Raw genomic sequence first — 23,716 nt, forward strand, 5'->3', positions numbered from 1 at the left:
CACTTTGATCACTCATTTGCAAATAAATAGAAAGCATTTTCTTTTGAAATTGTAAGTCTTTTCACTCAACTACCTGAATTTTGTTTATTACCAGGAGAAAATTGACATTATCGATGGGGTAAAGGACAGCCAAGCTCAGCGGATGGCAGAAAATCTAGGCTTCCTTGGACCTTTAAAAAACCAGGTACCTGCACGGTTGGAGGCCAGTGTGCCTCACTTGTTTCAGAAAACATTTGAGAACTTGCTTAATTGTCTCTAATGTTTGCAATTACCCGGAGACAAGATAATTTACTGTTGTATAATTCTTTTCCTACAGTTGTTTATGATGATGAAAATATTTCTCTGGTGTTCCAAAAGAGGGTATTTATTGATGTGCATGTGTATGTGTGTGGGGTGTATATCTTGATGTGTGTGTGAGGGGTATGTGTGTGTGTCTCCTGCAGACACATACTTTGCTATGTGTGTTAGTTTCTCTATTTTCACAGCTTGCAGCTTCAGCCCATGAATTATAAAAGGTGGTGTAGTGGTGGCATTAGAAGCACGGGCTGTTGAGTTAAGCTGACCTGAGTTTGAAGCCTGTACTGCAACCCAGCACATGTGTGACTCAGCCCATCTGAATGTCAATTTCATCATCTCTCAAATGTGGATGATGAAATCCTAACTGACAGGGTTGCTGTGAGGACTGAGTACACTAATGTATGAAAATGCTAATTCAGTACTTCAGAGAGGTCAGTTATTATTGTTTTAATAGGGCACATTACATACTGTTATTCTTTCATAGCTAATGGCCATTTAAGATGAGTGTTAATGGCATGAAGGTGATCTTTTACTGAAAACAACTTAAAACATGCCAATTTGGTAATTATATCCCTTGACTTCAAAGACAGAAAAATTGACCTCAAAATTGCTAAGGGAGAGTCTGTTTTGGGCACCACAGTCTAGCACTTGCCCTTCGTCCAGCCATGGAGCCTGACTGCATGCCTGCATAGTCAGCTTCCTTGTTCCACAGCTAAATCAGAAGAACTTAATGAATCCTCTATGTAAGTGTGTGTACCTTATATGTGTGTTTTTAACCCTAGGTCTCCGGGATTGTTACAGAGCATTTTCTTTCATTTAGGTGAATAGTATTCCTCCAATAAAACAGTAGATACTGTACTTTTTACTTATGGTCCATGCTTTTTCTTTTGATTGATTCTATTTTCTATAAGTTTAAGAGTAACAGTAAAACAAATCATAGTAGAGCGAAGCAGAATAAGACTTTAAGTATGCATGTGTTCCAGAAGTTTATATGGAACCACAAAGACTGAAAAACCACAGCAATCTTGAGAAAGAAGAAGGTTGTGGGAATCACACTACCTGATGTCAAACTATCCTAGAAGTCCATAGTAACCCAAACAGCATGGTACTGGCATAAAAACAGACATAGATCAATGGAATAGATAGAGAACCTAGAAATAAACCCATGCCTTTATGGTCAACTAATATTTGACAGAGGAGGCAAGAACATAAAATGGGGTAATGATAGTCTCTTTAATAAATGGTGTTGGAAAAATTGATCAGATAGGTGCAAAAAATGAAACCAGACCACCTTTTTACACCATACACACACACACAAAAAAAAAAAAACCCTGAAAATGGATTAAAGACTGTTAGACTCAAAACCATAAAAAATTCTAAGAGAAAACATAGGCAGTAAAATCTCAGACATTTCTTGTAGCAATATTTTTTCTGATATATCTCCTCAGGCAAGGGAAACAAAAGAAAAAATAAACAAATAGGACTACATTAAACTAAAAAGTCTGCACATCAGAGGAAATAAAAAAAAATGAAAAGACAGACCTCAGAATGGGACAACATATTCACCAATGACGTATGTGATAAGGGGTTAATATTCAAAGTTCATGTAGAACTTATAGAAGTCCTTATAGAAGTCAACCAAGAAAAAAATGAGCAAAGGACCCAAATAGACACTTCTCTATTCAGACAGATGGCCAATAGACACAAAAAGATAGTCAACATCACTAATCATCAGAGAAATGAAAATTAAAACCACAATGAGATTTCACCTCATACCTGTCAGAATGGCTGTCATCCATAAATCAACAAACACTTGTTACCTGGCGAGTATGTGGAAAAAGGGAATCCTCTTGCACTGTGGGTAAGAATGCAGACTGGTGTAGTCACTGTGGAAAGCACTATGGAATTTCCTCAAAAAATGAAAAATTGAACTGCCTTATGACCCAGCACTTCCACTGCTGGAATATATCCAAAAAACCCTGAAACAGTCATTTGAAAGAATATATCCACCCCTATGTCCATTGCAGCATTGTTTATAATAGCTAAGGTTTGGAAGCAGCCCAGGTGCCCATTAACAGATGAGTGGATAAAAAAGTTGTGGTACATTTGCTTCAAAAAGGAATGAAATCTTACTTTTTGCAACAATGTGAGATGGAGCTGGAGAATATTATGCAAAGTGAAATAAGCCAGTCAGAAAAAGACAAATACCATCTGATTTCACTCATATGTGGAATCTTATGAACAACAACAGAAAAAAATAGAAACAAGCTCTGGCTGGTGTAGCTCAGTGGATTGAGTGCAGGCCTGCGAATCAAAGGATTGAGATTTGATTCCCAGTCAGGGCACATGCCTGGGTTGCAGGCCAGTTCCCGTCAGGGGACAGATGAGAGGCAATGATATTTCTCTTCTTCTCTCCTCCCCTTCCCCTCTAAAGATAAATAAATAAAATCTTAAAAAAAATAAAAACAGACTCATAGGTACAGAGAACAGACTGACAGCTTTCAGATGGGAGTGGGTTGGGGGCCTACAAGACAGTGGTAAAGGGATTAAGCAAAACAAAATAAAAAAAAACAACTCATAGATATGGGCAACAGAAAAGGCAGTGATAAATGGTGATGGAAGGAGACTTGACTTTGGATGGTGAACATACAATACCATAAACAGATAATGTATTATAGAATTGCACTCCTGAAACTTATATAATTTTCTTAACCAATACCACACTAATAAATTCAATAAATTTCTTTTTAAAACTTAAAAGAGCACTTGAAGATGGGAAGAAAGGTTTCCTCAGAAAGAAGAGTTTCAGGAGATCAAAGGGAAAGGATGATCCAGGACTAAACCTCAGTAGAAGATACAGTCAACATTCAGTGAACAATTAGAGGAACTAATTGCCATTTCTGAAACTGGCAAAGAGGTACCAGGGTAGAGACCTGTTGAAAGGCAGGTGCCAGACAACTCCTGGGTCAGGGCTACAGTGCTTGATATTTTCACTTGAATATGAGGCCATAACTATGTTACTTATTTATTAAGAGGCTCCTTGTGCAAGATTGGTGTCACTGGGTGCCACTCTCTCACATAGTCTCTGTGCTGTGGTTGCTCAGTCCTACAGTAAGCTCCACATGTACTCAGTCACTCTGTACTCCATGTCCCTTTGAACATCTGTCATGCTCTCAGTCATCTGCAGTCACCTTTTCTGGATGCTATTGTACACCATGGCACAAACTTTTGCAATCTTCCTCAGTGTTTTCTTGTCAGGAACATGCTTTGCAGATATATTAAGTGCCCAAGAAACAGCTGTCAAGTGCATGAAATAAGTGAAATAACACATTAGGATGTTCACTTTAAAGAGATTCCTCAGGAGAATAAATCTGGATTGGACCAAATATGCCAATCACACAGTTTGAAAGTGTAGGAGATGAAATAACAGAGTTCTAGAGAAGGCAATAATAATAGCACATTGTAAGACACATACCCCTAATATCATAGGAGAATATTAAGAGTTATTTATAGCTGTTAAATGTCTGAATTGTGTTTTCCTAGTGCCTCAGACATGATAGGTTTTAAGTGAGTTTCCTGTGGAAGGAAGATGAACATACAAGTTCTTGGGGTCATTAATAGCTAATTGTCATTATAGATATTTAATTGCATGTTTAAATTCATATATTTTCTTTCATTGCTGACTACGTGAAAGGCTTTACATCTTCACTTGCTCAACCAAGTTAGAGGGAGTACTGGGTGGGTGCTGCTTACCCTGCTGCGCCCTGTCACTCAGTGATGAGTAACCATGGTCAGGGACTCTGTGGGCAGTTGTCAGCCTACTGGCAGCATCCTTGCAGAGAGGGGGAATGCAAAGGGGAGAGGGTATGATCTCAGAAGTAGATATGTTAGGATATATTCATCTATGGACACCAGTTATATTTGTAGACTAGAAAGTGGAATGTATGGCATAGGAGCTCCAAGAAATTGCATATTTGGGGACCTCTGCTTTAAGATGCTTCTTCAAGCTACAGCGTTTGGTGAATATTCCAGAAAGCCAGTGGAGGAGGCACCTTAGAAGGAAAAGCATTTTAAATGATGATTGAGATTATCAATTGCTGATCCTTTGGTAAAGAAATGGTATCTTAGGCAGGTCGATTTTTATTTTTCTGAGAAAATGCCATACTGTTTTCCATAATGGTTGTACCAGTCTGCAATCCCACCAACAGTGAACTAAGGACCCCTTTTCCCCGCAACCTCTCCAACATTTGTTGTTTGTTGCTTTGTTTATGATAGCCATCCTGACTGGTGTAAAGTGGTATCTCATTGTAGTTTTAATTTGCATCTCTCTGATAGCTAACGATATTGAGCATCTCTTCATGTGTCTCTGAATGTTCTGTATGTCCTCCTTGGAGAAGTGTTTGTTCAAGTCCTTTTCCCATTTTTTTAATTGAGTTGGGTGTCTTCTTAGAGTGGAGTTGTGTAAGTTCTTTGTATATTTTGGAGATTAAACCTTTGTCTGAGGTATCATTGGCAAATATGTTTTCTCATACAGTTGGTTGTCTTGCTAATTTAATACTGTTTTCTTTAGCCACGCAGAAGCTTTTTATTTTGATGAGATACCATTTGTTTATTCTTTCCTTTACATTCCTTGCTCTAGGGGACATATCAGTAAAGAAGTTGCTGCATGAAATATCTGAGATTTTTTTGCCAATGTTCTCCTCTAGGACTTTAATGGTGTCACGACTTACATTTAAGTCTTTTATCCACCTTGAATTTATTTTGGTGTATGGTGTAAGTCTGTGCTCAAGTTTCATTTTTTTGCACGTAGCTGTCCAGTTCTCCCAACACCATTTGTTGAAGAGGCTATCTTTACTCCATTTTATGTCACTGCCCCCTTTGTCGAATATTAATTATATCCTAAGAATCCTAAAACATCAGTATCAAAGAACCTATGCACCACAATGTTCATAGCAGCACAATTTACAATAGCCAAGAGTTGGAAGCAACCTAGGTGCCCATCAGTAAATGAATGGATCAAAAGATTGTGGTACATATACACAATGGAATTCTATGCTGCAGAGAGAAAGAAGGAGCTACTACCTTTTGCAACAACATGGATGGAACTGGAAAGCATTATGCTGAGTGAAATAGGCCAGGTGCTGAAAGACAAATACCATATGATCTCACCTTTAATAGGAAGCTAAACAACAAAACAAACAAGCAAGCAGAAAAAAAAAAAAAAAAACAAAGACACTGAAATAGAGAACCAGGGGGTAGTGACCAGAGAGGAGAAGGAAGGGAAGTTAAGGGGAAAAAAGGGGGAGGGATTTGGAGAAACAAATAGGAAGGACACAGGGATGAGAACTAAGGGGGGTGGAAATGGGAGGGAGGTGGGGAGCAAGGGGTGGGGGAGGCTGGGATGGGAAAAATAGACAAAAAGCTGTACTTGAAAAATAACTAAATAAAATTTTTAAAAAATGGTATCTTAGAAGTCCCATCAATTCAATATGACTTTGAAAGTTACTTAGTTTTCATATATAATGTGGTTTAGGCATTTGGAGGAGGTACCTCACTCATGGATGAACAAGATATAAAATGATTATCTTGTAAATTTAATTATATTTTTCCTGTGACTCATGCCCATTGTCTCTAAAATGTGATGTAAGTTTTAATAAAATAAATATCGCATGGCACAAAAACTGCCACTTGTGTTTCTAACAAAAATTTACTTCAGCAAGAATTTGTTGAAAAAGACTAAGTCCATGGGATAGCTGAGTATGATGAAAAACTCACAAGTTTCTCAAATGTGTCGTAGTTACCATCTATACTATTAATTTCTGAAAACATTGGCACCAGGAGTTGTCAACATGTGCCTCTGAGATTGAAGCTGAGAAAATCATTGAATGGTCCAAGTTAAAACCAACGTACTAACACTTAGGTATGGTTTATACCTCTGGCCAGCTTTAAGAACCATATGTGAATGTTGATGATATTAGTGTCTGGAATGCAAGAAAACTATTTAAAAAATTTTTAACTTGTTAAAACATTTTCAAAGACACTTGATATAAGTTCTCATGGTTTCAGGCATATGACCTCAAAGATATTTTATTTTAGGCATCTTGACTCTTTGTTTGTTACAACCTTAACTTTAAGTTCACAAACAACAACCTTAAAATAACATTAATTGGTGTCAAAATGAAAGAAAACACATTTTTGCATAGTGTGGTTATAACCCAGGTGGCAGTAGCTAACTGGCTGATTGTAAGTTACCTAGCAGAATGATTTCTTTGATTAATGTTCAGTTTATTTTTTAAATTTGAACACATTTAAAAAACAGTAGGGCTGACCTCCACTTGCCACTGGCTTTGCCATTTTCTATTTTACACCTGGTCAGACTGACACATCTTATGTCCAGCCCTCATAGTCTCTTAGTGCATCATTTGTGGAATAAGACATGTTTTCTCTCCAAGCCAGGCTGGCTTTCCCTTGCAGATTTTACAACAAGATTTCATCATGCTTCAGCCCTGCTCAAAACGTGTTTATATCTTGTATTTGTACAAGAATAAACAATTACAACAGCAAAGGCCCCCTGCCCCCACAAATGCTGTTTAATATATAATTACAACTGCATTAATGTGCAGAAAATTCAGACTTCCTTGTAAGTTAGGCTGATACAGGCTTAAGATGTTTTGAAGTGAACCAGGTATCCATGGACAAATTAATGGATAAACAAAGTGTGGTATAGACATAAAATGGAAGGTTGTTCAGTCTTAAAAAGGAGGGAAATTCTAACATGTGCTGAGTACGGCTGAGCCTTGAGGACATTGCACTAAGTGAAATTAGCCAGCCAAAAAAAGATAAAGAGGTATGATTCCGTTTACATGGGGTATCTGAATAGTCAAATTCATGACAGAAGATAGATTGGTGCTTGTCAGGTACTAGGGAAGGGGGGATGGGAAGTCATTTAATGGATACAGAGCTTTGATTTTGATGGATGAAAAGCTCTGGAGCTTGGTTGCACAAAATGTAAATATATTTGACATTGCTGAACCATACATTTAAAAATGATTGAGATAATAAATTTTATGTGTATTTAGAAAATGTTTTGAAATTGCTGGGATAAGATTTTATATATTTATGCACCCAGATGTTCTCTTGTGTAGTTTCTCCTTATTCTTAATCCTTCAAGCAGTATTTATTGAGTGTTGTCCCTATATATATGGGGATAGTGGGTGCTGTAGTGTCTAGGACAGTGTGCATCTCTCAGGAAGCTCACATTGCAAGCATATTTTTGACTTAGAAAACCCTTACAAGTCAAAACACCTTCGATAGCGTGCTACTTATCAGGTTTGCACTGTAGCTCAAATAAAATGTTTGGAATTTTAAAAAGTAAACATCAAATAAAGGAAATTTTAAAGAGTATTTGAAAAAATAATAGAAGGATGTTTTGACACTCAAAGTGGTATCAGCCTTTTTAAAGTCTGACACAAACTCAGAAGCTATAAAAGAGTGACAGACTTCTGACTAAGATAGAGGCATAGATAAATATACTTTGCCTTCTTGCAAAGCCAAAAGGACAACAGAAAAATTAAAGAAATAATAACCAGTATTTCCAGAAAATGAAATGGCATGCTAGTCTGACAGCCAAGGAGTTAAGGAAGAAACATTCACCCAGACTGGTAAGAGGTGCAGAGATAGACAGCAGGGGTCAAGGAAGACTCCTGGCAAGGCAATGGCTAGAGGACCAGGCAGTCCCACATTCACATGTGGGTAAACCAGAAGGGAAAACTGGGAAGTGAGATAGACCACACAACCCAGGGTTCCAGCATGGGGAAATAAAGCCTCAAAACCTCTGAATGAAAAATCTGTGGGGGTTGAGGCAGAAGGAGAAACTCCCAGCCTCACAGTAGAGTTTCTTGGAGAGATCCACAGGGTCCATAAACAAACCCACCCACCCCAGGAATCAGCACCAGAAGGGCCCAATTTGCTTATGGGTAGTGGAGGAAGTAACTGAAAGGTGGCAGAGAGCTGAGCAAGTGGCATTGTTCCCTCCTGGACCCCTCCCCCACAATAGTGTCACCCAGAGACCTGGGTTGCCCCACCCTGGTGAATATCTAAGGCTTCACCCCTTACTAAGTAACAGTCATGCCCAAAGGAAAAAACATGGCCCAAATGAAAGAACAGATCAAAGCTCCAGAAAAAATATAACTAAGGGATGAGAAGATAGTCAACCTACCAGATGCAGAGTTCAAAACACTGGTAATCAGGATGCTCGCAGAAATGATTGAGTATGTCCACAAAATAGAGGAAAAAGTGAAGTTCTATGAAAAGTGAAATAAAGGAAAATGTACATGGAACCAACAGTGAAGGGAAGGAAACTGGGACTCAAATCAGCAGTTTGGACCAGAAAAAAGAAATAAACATTCAACCAGAACAGAATGAAGGAACAAGAATTCAAAAAAAAAATGACCAGAGGCTTAGGAACCTCTAGGAAAACTTTAAATGTTCCAACATCCAAATCATGGAGGTTCCAGAAGGAGAAGAAAAAAACAAGAACGTTGAAAAGTTATTTGAAAACATAATGAAGGAAAACTTCCCCAATCTGGCAAAGGAAATAGATTTCTAGGAAGTTCAGGAAGCTCAGAGAGTCCCAAACAAGTTAGACCCAAGGAAGCACATACCAAGGCACATCATAATTACATTACCCAAGATTAAAGATAAGGAGATAATCTTAAAAGCAGCAAGAGAAAAGGAGACAGTTACTGGCAAAGGAGTTCTGATAAGACTATCAGCTGATTTCTCAAAAGAAACCTTTCAGGCAAGAAGGGGCTGGAAAGAAGTATTTCAAGTCATGAAATACAAGGACCTAATCCATGATTACTCTGTTCAGAAACCCTACCATTTTGATTGGAAGGGCAGATAAAATGCTTCCCAGATAAGGTCAAGTTCAAGGAGTTGATCATCACCCAGCCCTTATTTATATGAAATGTTTAGGGGACTTACCTAAGAAAAAGATGAAGATCAAAAATACAAACAGTAAAATAACAACAGACTCACAGCTATTAACAATGGAACCATAAAAAACAAAAAAATGAACTAAGCAAACTAGAAGAGGAACAGATTAACAGAAATGGAGATCATATGGAGGGTTACCAGTGGGGAGGGGGAAGAGGGAGGAAAAGGTACAGGGAATAAGAAGCATAAATATTAGGTAGAAAACAGACAGGGGGAGATTTAAGAATAGGATGGGAAATGGAGAAGCCAAAGAACTTATATGTATGACCTGTGGACGTGAACTAAGGTGGGGAAATGATGGTGGGAGGTGGGTACAAAGCAGAAGGGAATAAAGGAGAGAAAAATAGAACAACTATTATACCATAATCAGTGAAATATATTAAAAAATAAAATAAATGAAAACAGTGGCTTTATTATTCTTAAATTTTCATGTGGCAGAAGTAACAACATCATGAGCTAAGGTAAAAGAAAAGTATGTGCTATTGATATAAGATAATGAGCTAATTTCTTTCATGTAACAATACCTCATTAATTAATGAGATAAAGATAACATCTCAAAAGGAAAATTGAGAGAATTCACAGAAGAGGAAATATAAATGTCTTTTAAGCATAGAGAATAATTCTCAAATTCATTTCCTAATATGAGTAATATAAATTAAAACTAAAAATGGAATGCATTTTCACCTGGCAGGCCAGCCAGGATCCAGATGGCCGATGGTTATGATTAGAATGGCAATCTCCACATACCCCATTTGTAGAAGGGGATTTAGTGGCAGCTTTTACTAAATACAATTGCTGATAACCTTTTATTATTAAAATGCCCACACCCCTCTTTGTTCCACTGCTGGGAAGTTATTCTGCAGGTATTTAATCCCATGTATGGTGTGCATGCAGAGATAGGGCAGGTGGCATTTGAAGGAATGTCAGACAATTGGAAACCACATGGCCATTATTAAGGAGCCAGGTTAAATGAGTTGTGATACATCCAATACAATCAGATATTATGCAGCCACTTAAAAGAATAAGATCCCTCTATTTGTGTGGCTGATGAAGGCTTTTTAAAATCTACTAAGAAAAGAAAGAAGGTATAGAATCAAATTTGTTCTTTATAAAAAATGAGTGAAAAATACACATTCTTGCATATGCATAGAGTATCTCTCAAGGTAGCACCGAGTGGTAAGGTGGCTGCCATAGGAGTTGAGTGGGAGCTGCGTGGCCAGGGAATCTAGGAAGGCTCAGAGGGAGGCTTTGATGTGCCTTGGGAATTTTGTGTCGTGCGTGTATTATCTCCCCCCCAATTAAGAAATATTCAGCTTTACTCTTTATGTATGTTTGTATATTTATGTCCTCTGGGTTTCAAATTAGGATGTAAGGAAATTTGTAAATATACATAAAGTAAATAATGAGTTCCAGCTCCATCTCTTCAGTCAATAGTGGAACAAAGAAACCACTCTCAGTATTTGCCCCAGTGGGATTTTATTCTGAGGATTCAGTTACATAGTCACATAGGTGTTGTAAGAGCTCAGATGCTTCAGAATGGACAGCCAGGCAGTGTAGAGCTAAACAGCAACAGGTAGTTATTGGTTGTTACCTGCATGCTTGGGGAACAAGGGGATTTCGTGGTGTTAACTGGACACTGGGATACAGAAGCTAGAGCCCTGATGGGCCTGTCTGGTAGGAGCTAAAATCAGAGCAGGAGATGCTGCCTTGGGGAGAAAGAAGGGGGTAAATCACCCAGCTTTGCTTCTCCCCATTTCCTGGCTCCCACTGTTGCTTCCCATGTGCAGAGCTGAGCCCAAGAGCCTTAGAAACTAAACCTCCAAGATTCAGCTCCGATATACAGTATAGAGATAGGAAAAATCCAAATAATATTTCTGAGGACAAATTATATAGGGCTGGGTCAAAAAGCAAAAATGCAGCAAAGCAAAAGCCATGACTAGGAAATAAGATGGACTCAGGAATGAGACTGATTGCCAGTACTCAGCTGTGACTGCACAGCCTTGCTGTGTGATGCCTCAGGCTGTGTACACTGTAGCTGTGAGCCTTCCAGGGCTCTGTCATGCCTCATTCACGATGTCTTCTTACCCGAGCCCCAGTTCACACAATGCCAGCGTGCTGGGACAGAGGCAGTTTATAAATCTTGGTTGAAAGTGAATGAGTGAACTTCAAGCAGAGTGAGAAAAATGAGGTAGGACATAACATCGGGGAAACTTTGGGTATTCTTGCTCTCTGTGGTTTATGCCTTTGAGACAAACTGTTTTCCATGTGAAGTGCTGTTCATTAACTGCACTATGTAGGACTTTCCTCTTCTTTTCTTGCAACAGTTTCCATTAGACACAATAATTATTGTTTAACAGATTATTGATGGATAAAATAACTTTTATTCCAGCATAATTAGGAAAGCCTAGTCATTATAAACTCTCAAAATGATATTTACCTTTTACTTAAAACTTATTTGTGTTAATGATCATAGCTCACATTGTGGCGTAGCTCAGCTAATACAGACACGACAGTTTACAGAAAGATGAACAGCACTTTAGACCAGACTGAAAGTATTTTGTTTTCTCGATAATGATCTGTTGTGGTGTCTGGAGGAAAGTCGAGCAATTTCTCCTGATGAATAGCAGTGGAAATTAAAACAATTATTGTGCTTTTCTGTTTTTCCCTTCAGAAAACCTAACAGAAAATAAAGACATAGCATGTTATTTGTAATGTTTCATTAATCCATCAGAATAAATGTTCTTTTACTGCTTTGGTGTAATTTCATTTCACTTGATCACATTTAGGCTGCAGATCAAATTAAGAAGCTATATAATCTCTTCCTGAAAATTGATGCGACTCAGGTGGAAGTGAACCCCTTTGGTGAAACTCCAGAAGGACAAGGTAAATAAATAAATAAGTAAATGAGAGAAAACAAATGATTATAATTATTTATACAAAGTATAAATTAAATTGTACAAAATACTGTAGTAGCAGCTCTGCATTAATTTATTTTGGTAATTTAATTTTTGCCGTAGTTTCAAATGCTCCCGTGATGTAGTTGAACATTTTAGCACTTGAATTTGTTTGTAAACAAATGCCAAGCTTCAGAGGAGGCTACTTCTTGTTTATTTAGAGACATCCATCCTCCAGCACCCCATTATTTTTTGAGGCCAATCACTATGGTAAAGATTTGGGTGAAAACAGGAGCCACTGCACTTGGGTGTAATGAATGTGCCTGCTTTTATGACCCACTTGAAGCTTTTTAGTTTGTCCTCATCTGTGTAAGTTCACTTTGTGTCACCTGCTGGATGTATATCATCTTGGTGAAGCCCCTGATGCCCCACCATCCAACTGCTTCACATTACTTGATTATGACCTTCCACTTCAGAAGGAGGCATTTTTGTGAGGAAGGCTTTTCTTATCCATAAGGTACTTGAAGAGTATAAATAACTGTTATAGTTCAGCACCTACCACTAGCACTTTGTTCTGCATACAGAAAATTTTTGATAATTCAATATTGTTATTAACATATTAATTAAATAATATTATTTATTAATTCAATACCCAAAGCTTGTGTTTGTGCATATCATCGGGAGTATAAGATAGATAAGGTAGTGATACCAGAAAGTCAGTTCTATGAACCTTGTCTTTTTTAGTACATTTTACCCTCAATGTCTTGCATGCTACCTGGAATGTTGTGGGCAGTCAGTAAATAGGGATTTGCAATTTGATTGGTAAATAAAGTGATCTGTTATTTGCAAATACAACCAAGTTGTAGACCAACATGAATGGGGCTTTTGTGTTTGTGTGTGTGTGTTTTCATGCTTTAATTCAAAGCTGTCTGTTGCAGGTACAGCTCTGTCTGAACAAAAGAACAAAGGAAACAATAATGAATATCCCTGTCCACTTACCCCATTCCCAGATCCCCTGATGAAAGGGATGGCCAAATATAAGAAAGAGTGCACTGTGCCCCCAGGTCAGAGAAGGGATCATGAGATTACTGGGAAGAGGCCCCTCAGGAGACCTTTGCCCTAGCACCTTGTATTTGCCCACTTGTCCCCAAACCACTGTCAGATACCCATGTGTGAATGATGTTTGGGAAGAGTATTCAGGGTTTTAGAGAGGGGTCTGGGTTCAGATTCAGTATCTTTATTTCTGGCCACAGACCTAAGTTAAACCTCATGGTTGTTCCTTTTTTTTCCCCTTTTTTCTCTTTTCTTCAAAAGGGTGGTTGTCAAAGTGAGGTGACTGGTGTTTGTGTAAGCATCCACTGGCAAGTACAATGATAAAATGTAGTTCCTGACATTCATAAAATGTAATTCCTTTTCTGAGGTATAGCAGTCGTCCAGGAAGGGTATAGACTTTATCTTTTTGTCTATTTGTTTTGTTGTTGTTTTAAACATTTCAAATGAGGATAGGCAGAGAGCTCATGTTGAGGAAGTAATCAAAAATATATTTCATGGTTTACACAAGTGACCACCAGATAAAAATAATTTATAAACAAACTACCTTATTCATAAATATTTTTAAAACATTTAAAATTTGGCTGTGAGATATCTTTAGTATATCATAGACAAGAAGTCTTTTAAACTTTTGAACTCATTTTTGAACTCTGTGTCAAGCGCTGTGGTAAACTTTTACTTATATTCTTTTTTATTACTTACAGCAACTGTGCAGTTAGAAGTGCTGTTTTCATTTTATAGAAGACTGAAAAATTAACTCCCACATTAGCAATTAGCTGGGATTCGAACCCATGTTGTATATGTTGATTTTAATATGCCTGGCTAACTTATAGTGACCTGCCTTTTTTTCTTTTTTCCTATTAAACTCTTAATTTGCTTTCATCTGATTGATCTAGAAGTAGTTCCAGTTTGGACTATCAGTCAAAATTCATGCTGCACTGAGTGGCTGATAATTAAATCCAAGAAATGAAAGAGAAAGAAGTTCAATATACATTCTTAAAGGTCATATATTGCTTTTCAAACTAGTATGAACAAGCAACCTGGTTATTTCATATTTAAAAATGGAAATTCAGCCATGGAGTGGGATAAAAATTAGGCTGTAATACTATTTTCATTCACTTTTTTGGGAAGTTGTCAGCCACAGAATGTGGTCTGGCAGCAGGGAATGGATGTGAAAGCCTTTTCCTATGGGGTATTTGTAAAACCTTGTAAAATCTGTAGATTTCTTTTTAATTGTTAAGACAAAGAAAAATTCTTGAGCTTTTTTGAAGGATTCATCATAAAATACATTCCATGTATACAGTTCATTAAAACGTAAGTCTTATGTGATATTTTTAAGAGCAAAGTTATATAGCTCTTAATTTGTTCATTGTACCATAAAAGTTCAGCTATTGAATTTAATTACAATTAAATGAGTGTGTTGGTTTATGACGCTAATGATCAGAAGTCAAATTAAACCCAATTAGGAAATGGTGATTAATGACCAAATGTACAAATTGATCCTCATCATTTTCACAATCCCCTAAAGCAGTCCTCTATTTAGGAGCTGTGAAAGCATTCATTTATATCTTAGCAATATTGATAATCTTAATATTTAATTTTTTCATTTAGATCAGTAATAGGAGAACATACAAGCCTTCACATTGAAACTTTGGTTTAATAATTTACTCTTTTAATTTAGAAGTTTAAGGAGCTAGGCATCACACCAAACATTTTTACTTTAATCTTATCCATTATAGAGCATCTTTGTAAGAGAATTTTTTCAGTCTTCCATTGCTTGCCCATTTTGATGAACATTTTTTTTCTAATCCAAGTGCTTGGTCATATATTTGAAGATGATGCTGGATTGAATGGGAGCAATAGCCTTGATATATCTGTGCTGCTGGGTCACCCATGGGACATTGTTGACATTGAGAAAGAACTGTCTAGGACTGATTTTTTCCAACATGATTTATAACCTGATTCAAAGAATATGATTTGGCGCTATTGTTGTAAGTAGTTTAGTGATTATCAGTTAGGTCTATAATGGTTATTAGTGATAGAAACCTCCATCAGCCTAGTTTTTGTGAAAAAGTTCACAGTGAGGGAGGTGTACTTATTTTACTCATATAACAGGGTAAGCCTTAAAGAGTGGACTGGCTTAATTCATGAAGGGATTTGGGGATTCTCTGGTCCTTTCAGCCCTGCTCACCTCTGAATCTGTGCTTTGTCAGCAGAGTGCTCCAGTCCTCATGAAGCTCCTCCAGGAACCATAGCAACCTTTCAGGGTATTCTTACCAGTCCTGCTTGGGTCACATGCTCATGCCTAGACCAGCCACAGTTGGACTCACATTGTGTAGGAGAAAGGCAGTTTCTTGATGGAAAAGGGACACTGAGTTAGAACATTTCTACAGGGATGACCTAACATTGGAATGAAAATAAACTGTATTAATCAAAGAGAACTAAACTATTTTCTTTGCTTATCTTATTGCAGTGGTAGGATTAATTCATTAAATTGTGGCTAATTTAGGAACAATTTTTTTATTATTTATCAACTTATTCATTCACTTATTTTCTTATTTTGTAAGCCACTGGGATTTTATCTTATTTCATTTCTTCCCACTTTCATCCAGATCTTCTTGCCCATAGGCTCCTGTCTTTAAAATAATGTTTCTCAATGGAAAAGGTGGACATTTGGTTTCAACAATGTCTAAAAAGATTTTTTTCATTGAGATATAATTGACCTATAACATTATGTTAGTTTCAGGTATACAACACAACCACAGTAAGTCTAGTGAACATCCATTTTTGTTTTATCACAGCTTGAGGTGCAGGTTGATACTTGTTTCTAGGGGGTAGAGGCCAGGGATGTTATCGAACATCCAGTAGTGCATAGCATAGCACCTCCCATCAGAGAGTGGTCTCATGCAACATGTCAGTAGTCTCCAGATTAAGAATACCTCCTCTCAGGCATCTTTGTCAGTTGGAATACAAATCCATTCACCAAGCTAAAGGAATGAAGCCCCATTTAGAATGGTGACTATCTGGCCACAATTCCATGAAAACTAACTTAAGGCTGGGTTGACGTTCGCTGGAACATCACATCCCTTTCCTGCTTCAGATTGATTTCCCTAAACAGCAACCCTATTGCTTGTGTTAGCAAGTGCCCGTGTTGTCAGTGGCCATTCCTGTTTCTGTCTTTACACACAGGACTTCTATTTCCAAGAACATTTTCTGTTCGCTACCTATCCTCAAACCCCCATCACTCCTCATGTCTATTTTCTCTTTCCACAGCAACTAAAAAAAGTTCTAAAAAGTTTAAAACTCCTGGAACATCAATATTTAATGGAAAGTGGGACCATTTTGAAAGTATCAGCATTTTAAGGCCACTTTGGCAAGGTGCATTTCAATAGCACATTATAGTTATTTGTCACAAATCAAATGCAGTACATTGCTTGAAGACAGATTATTTTTCAAACTAATTATGACAGTCTTATTTCCTGCTGTTTTTATGTTTCTTTTGTGTGTGATTTCCCTTCTGAAATGTAGTTTTCTTTTGTTTAATTCCATGGCACATTCTTCGGTAAAACTCTGGGGTCAGAGGCTGCTAACTGCCAGTCATGTTCTTCATGGAGGTTGTTGAATTAGCAGCTCACAGAATCTCACACCACAGAACAAAACAACAAAAACACCCCGTGAATATAAGTGCTGCAGCTTTCTTTGATATTCGCTCAGAAAGAAAATTCATTTGTATAACCTATCAAGCATGTAACAATGTGCTTTTGATGGTGAAAATTGTTTTATAAATATTAATAGGTGTGTTTTTCACCCACTTTGTACACAGAATGGCCTTTGTTCAAGTTGAATTTTCTAAAGAATTAAAGTTTTATTATTGTGACATTGAAAATCTTCATGTCTGAACCAAGCTCAGCATCTCTAAAAATATATTATATCATAGTTTGTTGTTTTATTAAACAAAAAAGCTAAGGTTTGAGCAAGCAAGTTTGTTTTCTTGCTGTGCTGATGAAAGAAGCATCAGTCCATTTTTAACACACCAGTTCTCAGCACATACTTGGAGGGGTCTCACAGGGGCAAATAAGCATGTAAGAACCAGTCAGTATTCAGGGATTAATCTACTTTTGTGCTAATTGCGAGCTTTTGTTTATTTTTTGTTATGCTTTTTTGTTTGTTTTCAAGCTAGTAGGATGCACTTTCCCAAGTTTCTCACTCACCATAAGAAATATGGCACCTAAGGCTACTTTCTCAGTTAAAGCGTGTACTAATGGTACTAATGTGACCAGAACTGTGCCTTAGCAGGAATGAGCAGCCTTTTTCTGTAATGGGCTGGATGACCTCTGTTGCAGTTACTCATCTGTGCTGTGGGACAGGAACCACAGAGATACATGAATGAACTGATGTGGTTTCCTTCTAGTAAAACCCAGTTCACAGAATCAGGCAGTGAGCTGACCTGAGGCAACATGCTTGGCCACCCCTGACTTTGACTGTCTCTTGGGTCTGTTCCATGTGAATCTGTAGCCACCCTGGCCTTATGGAGTGGTGAGTGTGATTTGAGAGTCAGTAGAGCCATCTCCATCCTTTAGGAGAAAATTTTCTTCTGTGTCAATTACAAAGCCTGAAATGCCAGCTGTTAAAATTCTTTCTGTGAGAAAATTCTTAGGAGTTAAGAAAGGTAATCCAAAACTGAGTTGCTACCCTCAAAGCCTAAATCTTTTTGGGGGGTTGTGGAGTGAGGGGAATAAGAAAGTGCATGAACTCTCAGACACATATTTGGATTCTGAAGGTGTCATTTTATTGAAAAACCATTGTAACCTGTACAAATATAAATTCCCCCAGGCATTAGTTTAGATTTATTCTAAGCAGAAGTTTAGGATTATAAGGGAATGGACAAAGTGCAGGTCATCGAAAGTGAGAGGAAGAGAGGAGAGTCCTATATAGCCTGGGTTGCAGCAGCAGGAAGCTCTGAGCGCATGAAAGCACTGTGTGTGTAGAGATTGGCGGTGGTAGTGATAATGGCCTGTGAGCGCCAGTTGTCTGTGAGGCTGAGTGCTTTGCATATCTTCTCTTTCCAGCAACACCATGCAGTACAAAATACTCTGCTCCTTATTTTATATATAAGGCTGCTGGGCTTAAAAGAGGTGATTGGTTATCTGACTAGGAGGTGCCAAATTTGTGACTCATACAGACAGGTGTTTTTGATGTTAGAGTATATTAAATGGTCAAGTTCAAAGAAAAACTTTCAGGAGATAACATCATAAACTGAAGTAGTAAAACAAGGAAGCACTCTGTATGTTTGGGACTACTTCTAAAATATTAAGTGAGTATAATAAATACATGTCTGGTGGTGTCCATATACCTTCTTATTCCCATACAGTTCTTATTCCCTTCACTCCAACCCCTCAAAAGATTTGGGCTTTGAGGATGGCAACTCAGTTTTAGATTACTTTTCTTAACTCCTAAGTCCCCTGCCTGTTTATGTAGGTATTTAACTTTCCAAAGTACTTGGACACATACATTGACCTAGGTATGTCACTTGGTTTTCTCTGTAGGAGGAACAATGAGCAAGGAGTCATTGTGGATAACACCTTTTATCCCACAAGTATGATACCTGTAGATATACATCTTTGCTCCTCCTGATAGGTATCCTTTTCATCTCACAGTCACCACCTTGGAACTCTGGTTAAACTCTAAAGTTCTTGCAGGGTGGTCCCCAAGTAGTCAGCTCATTTCTGTGTTTGGCATATACATATTACCACAGGAAGAAAGCATCTTGAAAATCTGGGTTTGCAGACATTTAGCTGGGCCTGCCATCTGAATTTTGCATGCATACCCATTAATTATGCTCTCTCTCAAGTTGCTTGTAAGTATAGTCTTTGTCAGGGGCAAAGATCAGCCTGGACCTCTTTTTGATTTACTAGTTTATTGATCTTGACCAAGAATTCTTTTATTTGAAACTCTTCACTTAGGAAGTCAATTTGGTAGTTTTTGCCCATTCATTTCGAAGGTGTCAGTTACAAATAGTCTTGCCAATGAGTAATGGAGGAGCTACAGTTACTAATAAATTAATTAAAATGTATTTATAAACCCAGTGGACAGCCAAGAATGAAGTTGCTTTCCTATTGATTATTACACAGGTCATTAACTGCTGAGAAAATGCCATTGTAGCAAGCGGAGAACATTGACCAATTCCTATGGTAATTGTAAGATTCCATTATTAAGATTTCAGTGTCCTGGAAAGTAATTACTCATTTGCTCCATGTATTCACAGTATGTGGGTAAAGTGATTGCACATTTTGTGGCAAGACTAAGGACGCAGGCAGACATTAACTTCCATGCAAGATTCTCTCTTGTCAGTCAGTGGTACTTTAAGTAATTTGTGGTTTGGACTTTTATTTATGCTGAGCATTCTTAGATGTCTATATACTAGATCTGCACAGATTAGTATCAAAGTACTTGACTATGGTAGAGAGACCCTTGGGGGAAACCACTCCCTAGGGTCCTTAACCCCAGGATGTCATAATGTAATGATAGTTTCTTTCCATAGCAAACAAATGGGATCCACAAACTACAGTCATTGCTTTTGATTGAAATATGCCAGGGTCGTTGTTCCCCTTTTAAGAGTTAGGTGCCTATCTGTGATGCTGTAGGAGAAGAGTAACATCTGTGAATTCTTGGCCAACAATCCTGCCTATCAATATCCCAAGAAAAGTAAAGGAAGTTATGGTGGAATGGCAACATAGATAACTTCTACCCTAAGTAGATACAGTAAAAGGGATCAGATCCCAGAAACTGTTGCACCACCCCACCTCACTGCACTGTCTCCCTGACTGTATATATGGAAGATCAGCTCTCCTATAAATTAGGGAAGGCATTCTGCAGTCCATCCTTATCACTGAGTGAATTTCACTGTTTCCAGGGCCCTTGGCCACTGAAAGTGTCAAGAGACTCCCAGCACCAGGGAGTGGGGATGACGTTACTGATGATGCCTGGAAACCTTGCATTGTATCTGACCACTCTTAGTCTCTTAGTGTTTTATAACTTGAATCAAAAGAGTCATGTCCTGCACACATCAAGATGATGGTGCTTATTTTAGTAGACCCTAAAATAAGTATATCAGCATTCTAGGGATTATTTCCATTTTCCTAGTAATAAAACTGAGGCCCAGAGAGCAAGTCAGTTATTATTATTATTTTAATCAAAGCTACCATTTGCCTTTCTATAACATCAGAAATGCTGATAAGGATACAGATTAAATAAAACCTTCACTCTTCATCATCAGATGAAAGACAAAAACAAAATTAATTGTTCATGTCTAGCATCTTGTGCATCAAAGGGAAAGGTGATGATCATGGTTAATTACTAAAGATAAGAAATATAGTAGGAATAGGTAATCAAAGCTTTATGTACCTGGCAGTCTTCGCTTTTAATGAGTAATAGCAACTTACATTATTTTCTGGAATAGAGACCAACAGATGTAAGTTACTGTGTGCCTTGTTAGAATGTAAGTCTCTTGAGAACAGGGACCATTTTATATTTGTCTTTGTAGCTCTGAAATTTAAGGTCAAGAAAGCCACACCGCTTTTCCTGTCCTTATTATGAGATAGAGTGAAAATATCTTTTATTTTTCTCCTATGCCTGCAAGCTTATCAAACTTAGTTATAGATCATAAGAGATTTTCATGTATCTTCCTTTTTTAAAAAATTTAGTTGTCTGTTTTGATGCCAAGATAAACTTTGATGACAACGCAGAATTCCGACAGAAGGACATATTTGCTATGGACGACGGATCAGAAAATGAGCCCATTGAAAATGAAGCTGCCAGATATGATTTAAAGTACATAGGACTGGATGGGAATATTGCTTGCTTTGGTAAGAAATCAGTTATATCAAAGGAATGATTTGTGGATTTTTGCAGAGTTCAGGAAGTACTGATTTCTGACATGTTATTTTCTAATAGCAAGTAAACATAAGATATTTTTGTACCCAAAAGTCTTAGGATACAATTCAAAGTTTCTTCTCAAAGTTTATTTTGGTCACTGGTCACTGATTTAAACAAGGTTTCTCAACTCTGGCACTACTGACATTTTAAGTAGGGAATTCTTTGCTGTGGAGGTTGTCATGTGCATTGTATTCAGCAGTTTCCCTTGGCCTTTAAGTGCCACTAGCACACTCTACTCGTGACAACCAAAGTGTCTCCAAACATTGCAGAGTATTTTCTGATAGGCAATATTGCCCAAGTTGAGAACTACTATTCTAAAGTATCTTGGTTAAAATTAGCTTAATAAAAACTGGAACCTTTGCTGCTCCAGGCAGTGTCAATATGGTAGGAACTATTCTGAAATTTGGGTTCAGATAAAATTACTTTCTCAGAGGAAATATAAGAGAACATATACTTTAATTATTATTCTCAAAATTCAGCTTCTTTGATAACCAAAGAATACAATGTTTAGTATACCAGTTTATTAGTAAAACAGTTGATTTTGTCATACTCACCTAAATTTGTGAAAATGGCTTATTCAGTTGAGATAAGAATGGTTCTATAGAGGTAACAGAACTTTTGTTATTGCCTACTACATATAGTACTCAGATTTATATGCTCCTGTGTTATGTTGGAACCAATTTATTGGACTGGGAACTAATATCTTAATTTTAATGGAAATAAAATAAAAATGATTTGTAGCTCATTAAACCAATAGTATTATTATATTCAGAACAGAACAGACCTCATCCAACAGTTTGCCCTTCAATAAAATAGAAAACGACATCCAATTACAAGTAATACCAAAAGCTCTTGCTTTGTATTGGAGCAATAGCTAGGATATACCCATTACTCACATCATTCTGATCTTGATAAGCTAATGTGCTCTCAGTATTTGTAGACATTTAGAAAGGAAAAAGTTATAATGATGTATTTAGAACATATTAAATACAGATTCTTTCTACCCTCTGTATGAGTATGAATGATTTGACCAACTTAGCCAACACATTTTAAGTTGCTTTAAGATCCTATATAAACCATTTTTTTGTTTTCATTGATCCAAAAATTATTAAATTAGCCACAGTTCAATTATCTGGGGAATTCAAGGGTCAGAAAAAAAGTGAAAGGTACTTCACCTTGAGAGTTTCTTCTGAGTTCAGATTTGCTTTCTTTTATTTTCTTTTCTTTTACTTTTCTTTCTTTGCCTTTCTCCTTCCCTTTCTCTTTCCCTTCCTTTCATTTTCTAACCTGAGGAAAGTAATTTCATATAATTAAGCATAAGAAACAAAAGAAGTGCAATTGATCAATAAAACTTGATTATGGAAATTAAGAATTTGATGTTAAAACTCTTTACTTGACTTTTAAAGAAAAGCTCCTGAAATGTTAGCACATGTTGATTCTAGTTGTACTGATCAGGTTGCTACTGAACATTTTTAATATTATGTTGAAGAAGGAACAGGGGGATAGGAATGTTGTTTGAGTTGTCATTTGTTTGTTTTTTGACTTCATCCTGATGATATGTAAACATGGGTGGTTGCCATAGGTGTGAAAGTGGGTGGAATCCTGTTGAAGTTGAGATGCCCATGGTTCAGCCCCAGAGGTTTGCCACATTCAAAGGGATGTGTTCTCAGCAAACAAAAAATTAAAAGGATTCTATTTTTTACTTAAGTCTCCTAAAGGATATTAAAAGAATCTAACTCATAGACCCTAGTTACTTTTCACAGCTTTTTTCTCTCTTTTCTGATTCTCTTGAACCCCATACTTTCCAGAACCTAAAACTCGCTCCTTTATTACCATTAAATACAATAGACAATATTATTACTAACTAGCCCAAATTGATAACTCATTTAAACTCTTCCCTTCTTTCCATTTCTCAGATTTATTTAACTTTTCAATAAATTTATCTCCCCATTCCTAGGTCTTTTTTGGTTATTCTTTGTAAGCACATTTTCTGACTCCTTATCCTGAAAGTCTGTGAACTTATCTGGTTGAATAGAATTCCAAACAGGGCAGAAATTGGCTCCTTTATGACAGGGTTCTCTTTTACAGTATAGTGGGAAAAAAGTTTATGCACCATTTTATGTTGCTAAATTTGTTCTGTCATGAATACCATTTGCATTTTTACAGTGAACGGTGCTGGACTGGCCATGGCTACTTGTGATATCATTTTCCTGAATGGTGGGAAGCCAGCTAACTTCTTGGATCTTGGTGGTGGCGTAAAGGAAGCTCAAGTATATGAAGCCTTCAAATTGCTTACAGCTGATCCTAAGGTAATCTCTCTTTGTTGGGAGATTCCATAATGTTCTGATTTCTCACCATCTAGAGCGACCTTGTTCCTGCTGCTAGGCGTTAATAAGTAAACACATGTACGGTGCAGCCCCAGATGCAAATTTTGCCTTACATTCTATTGGAATACCTGATGATTTAACTCATTTTGGGTGGAAGGTTTATAAGTGCTCTCAGGATCTTATTTCTCAGTGTGTGCTTTAAAAGTTCTTGGAGGT

At 37.3% G+C, this 23,716-nt stretch overlaps 1 protein-coding gene across 2 annotated transcripts in view; it reads left to right on the forward strand.

The window, feature by feature from the left end:
- SUCLG2 (succinate-CoA ligase GDP-forming subunit beta) overlaps positions 1–23,716 on the forward strand; it is a 270,818-nt gene that overhangs the window by 135,105 nt on the left and 111,997 nt on the right. For both annotated transcript variants that reach the window (XM_053666541.1, XM_037145254.2), the window contains exons 6-9: positions 95–184; positions 12,081–12,177; positions 20,942–21,103; positions 23,340–23,482. In XM_053666541.1, the coding sequence (XP_053522516.1) occupies positions 95–184; positions 12,081–12,177; positions 20,942–21,103; positions 23,340–23,482 (492 nt within the window). The remainder of the gene's footprint in view (positions 1–94; positions 185–12,080; positions 12,178–20,941; positions 21,104–23,339; positions 23,483–23,716) is intronic.

Source organism: Artibeus jamaicensis, unplaced genomic scaffold, assembly GCF_021234435.1.
Source record: "Artibeus jamaicensis isolate MK-2021 breed Jamaican fruit bat unplaced genomic scaffold, CSHL_Jam_final contig_1157, whole genome shotgun sequence".
Lineage (NCBI taxonomy): Eukaryota > Metazoa > Chordata > Mammalia > Chiroptera > Phyllostomidae > Artibeus > Artibeus jamaicensis.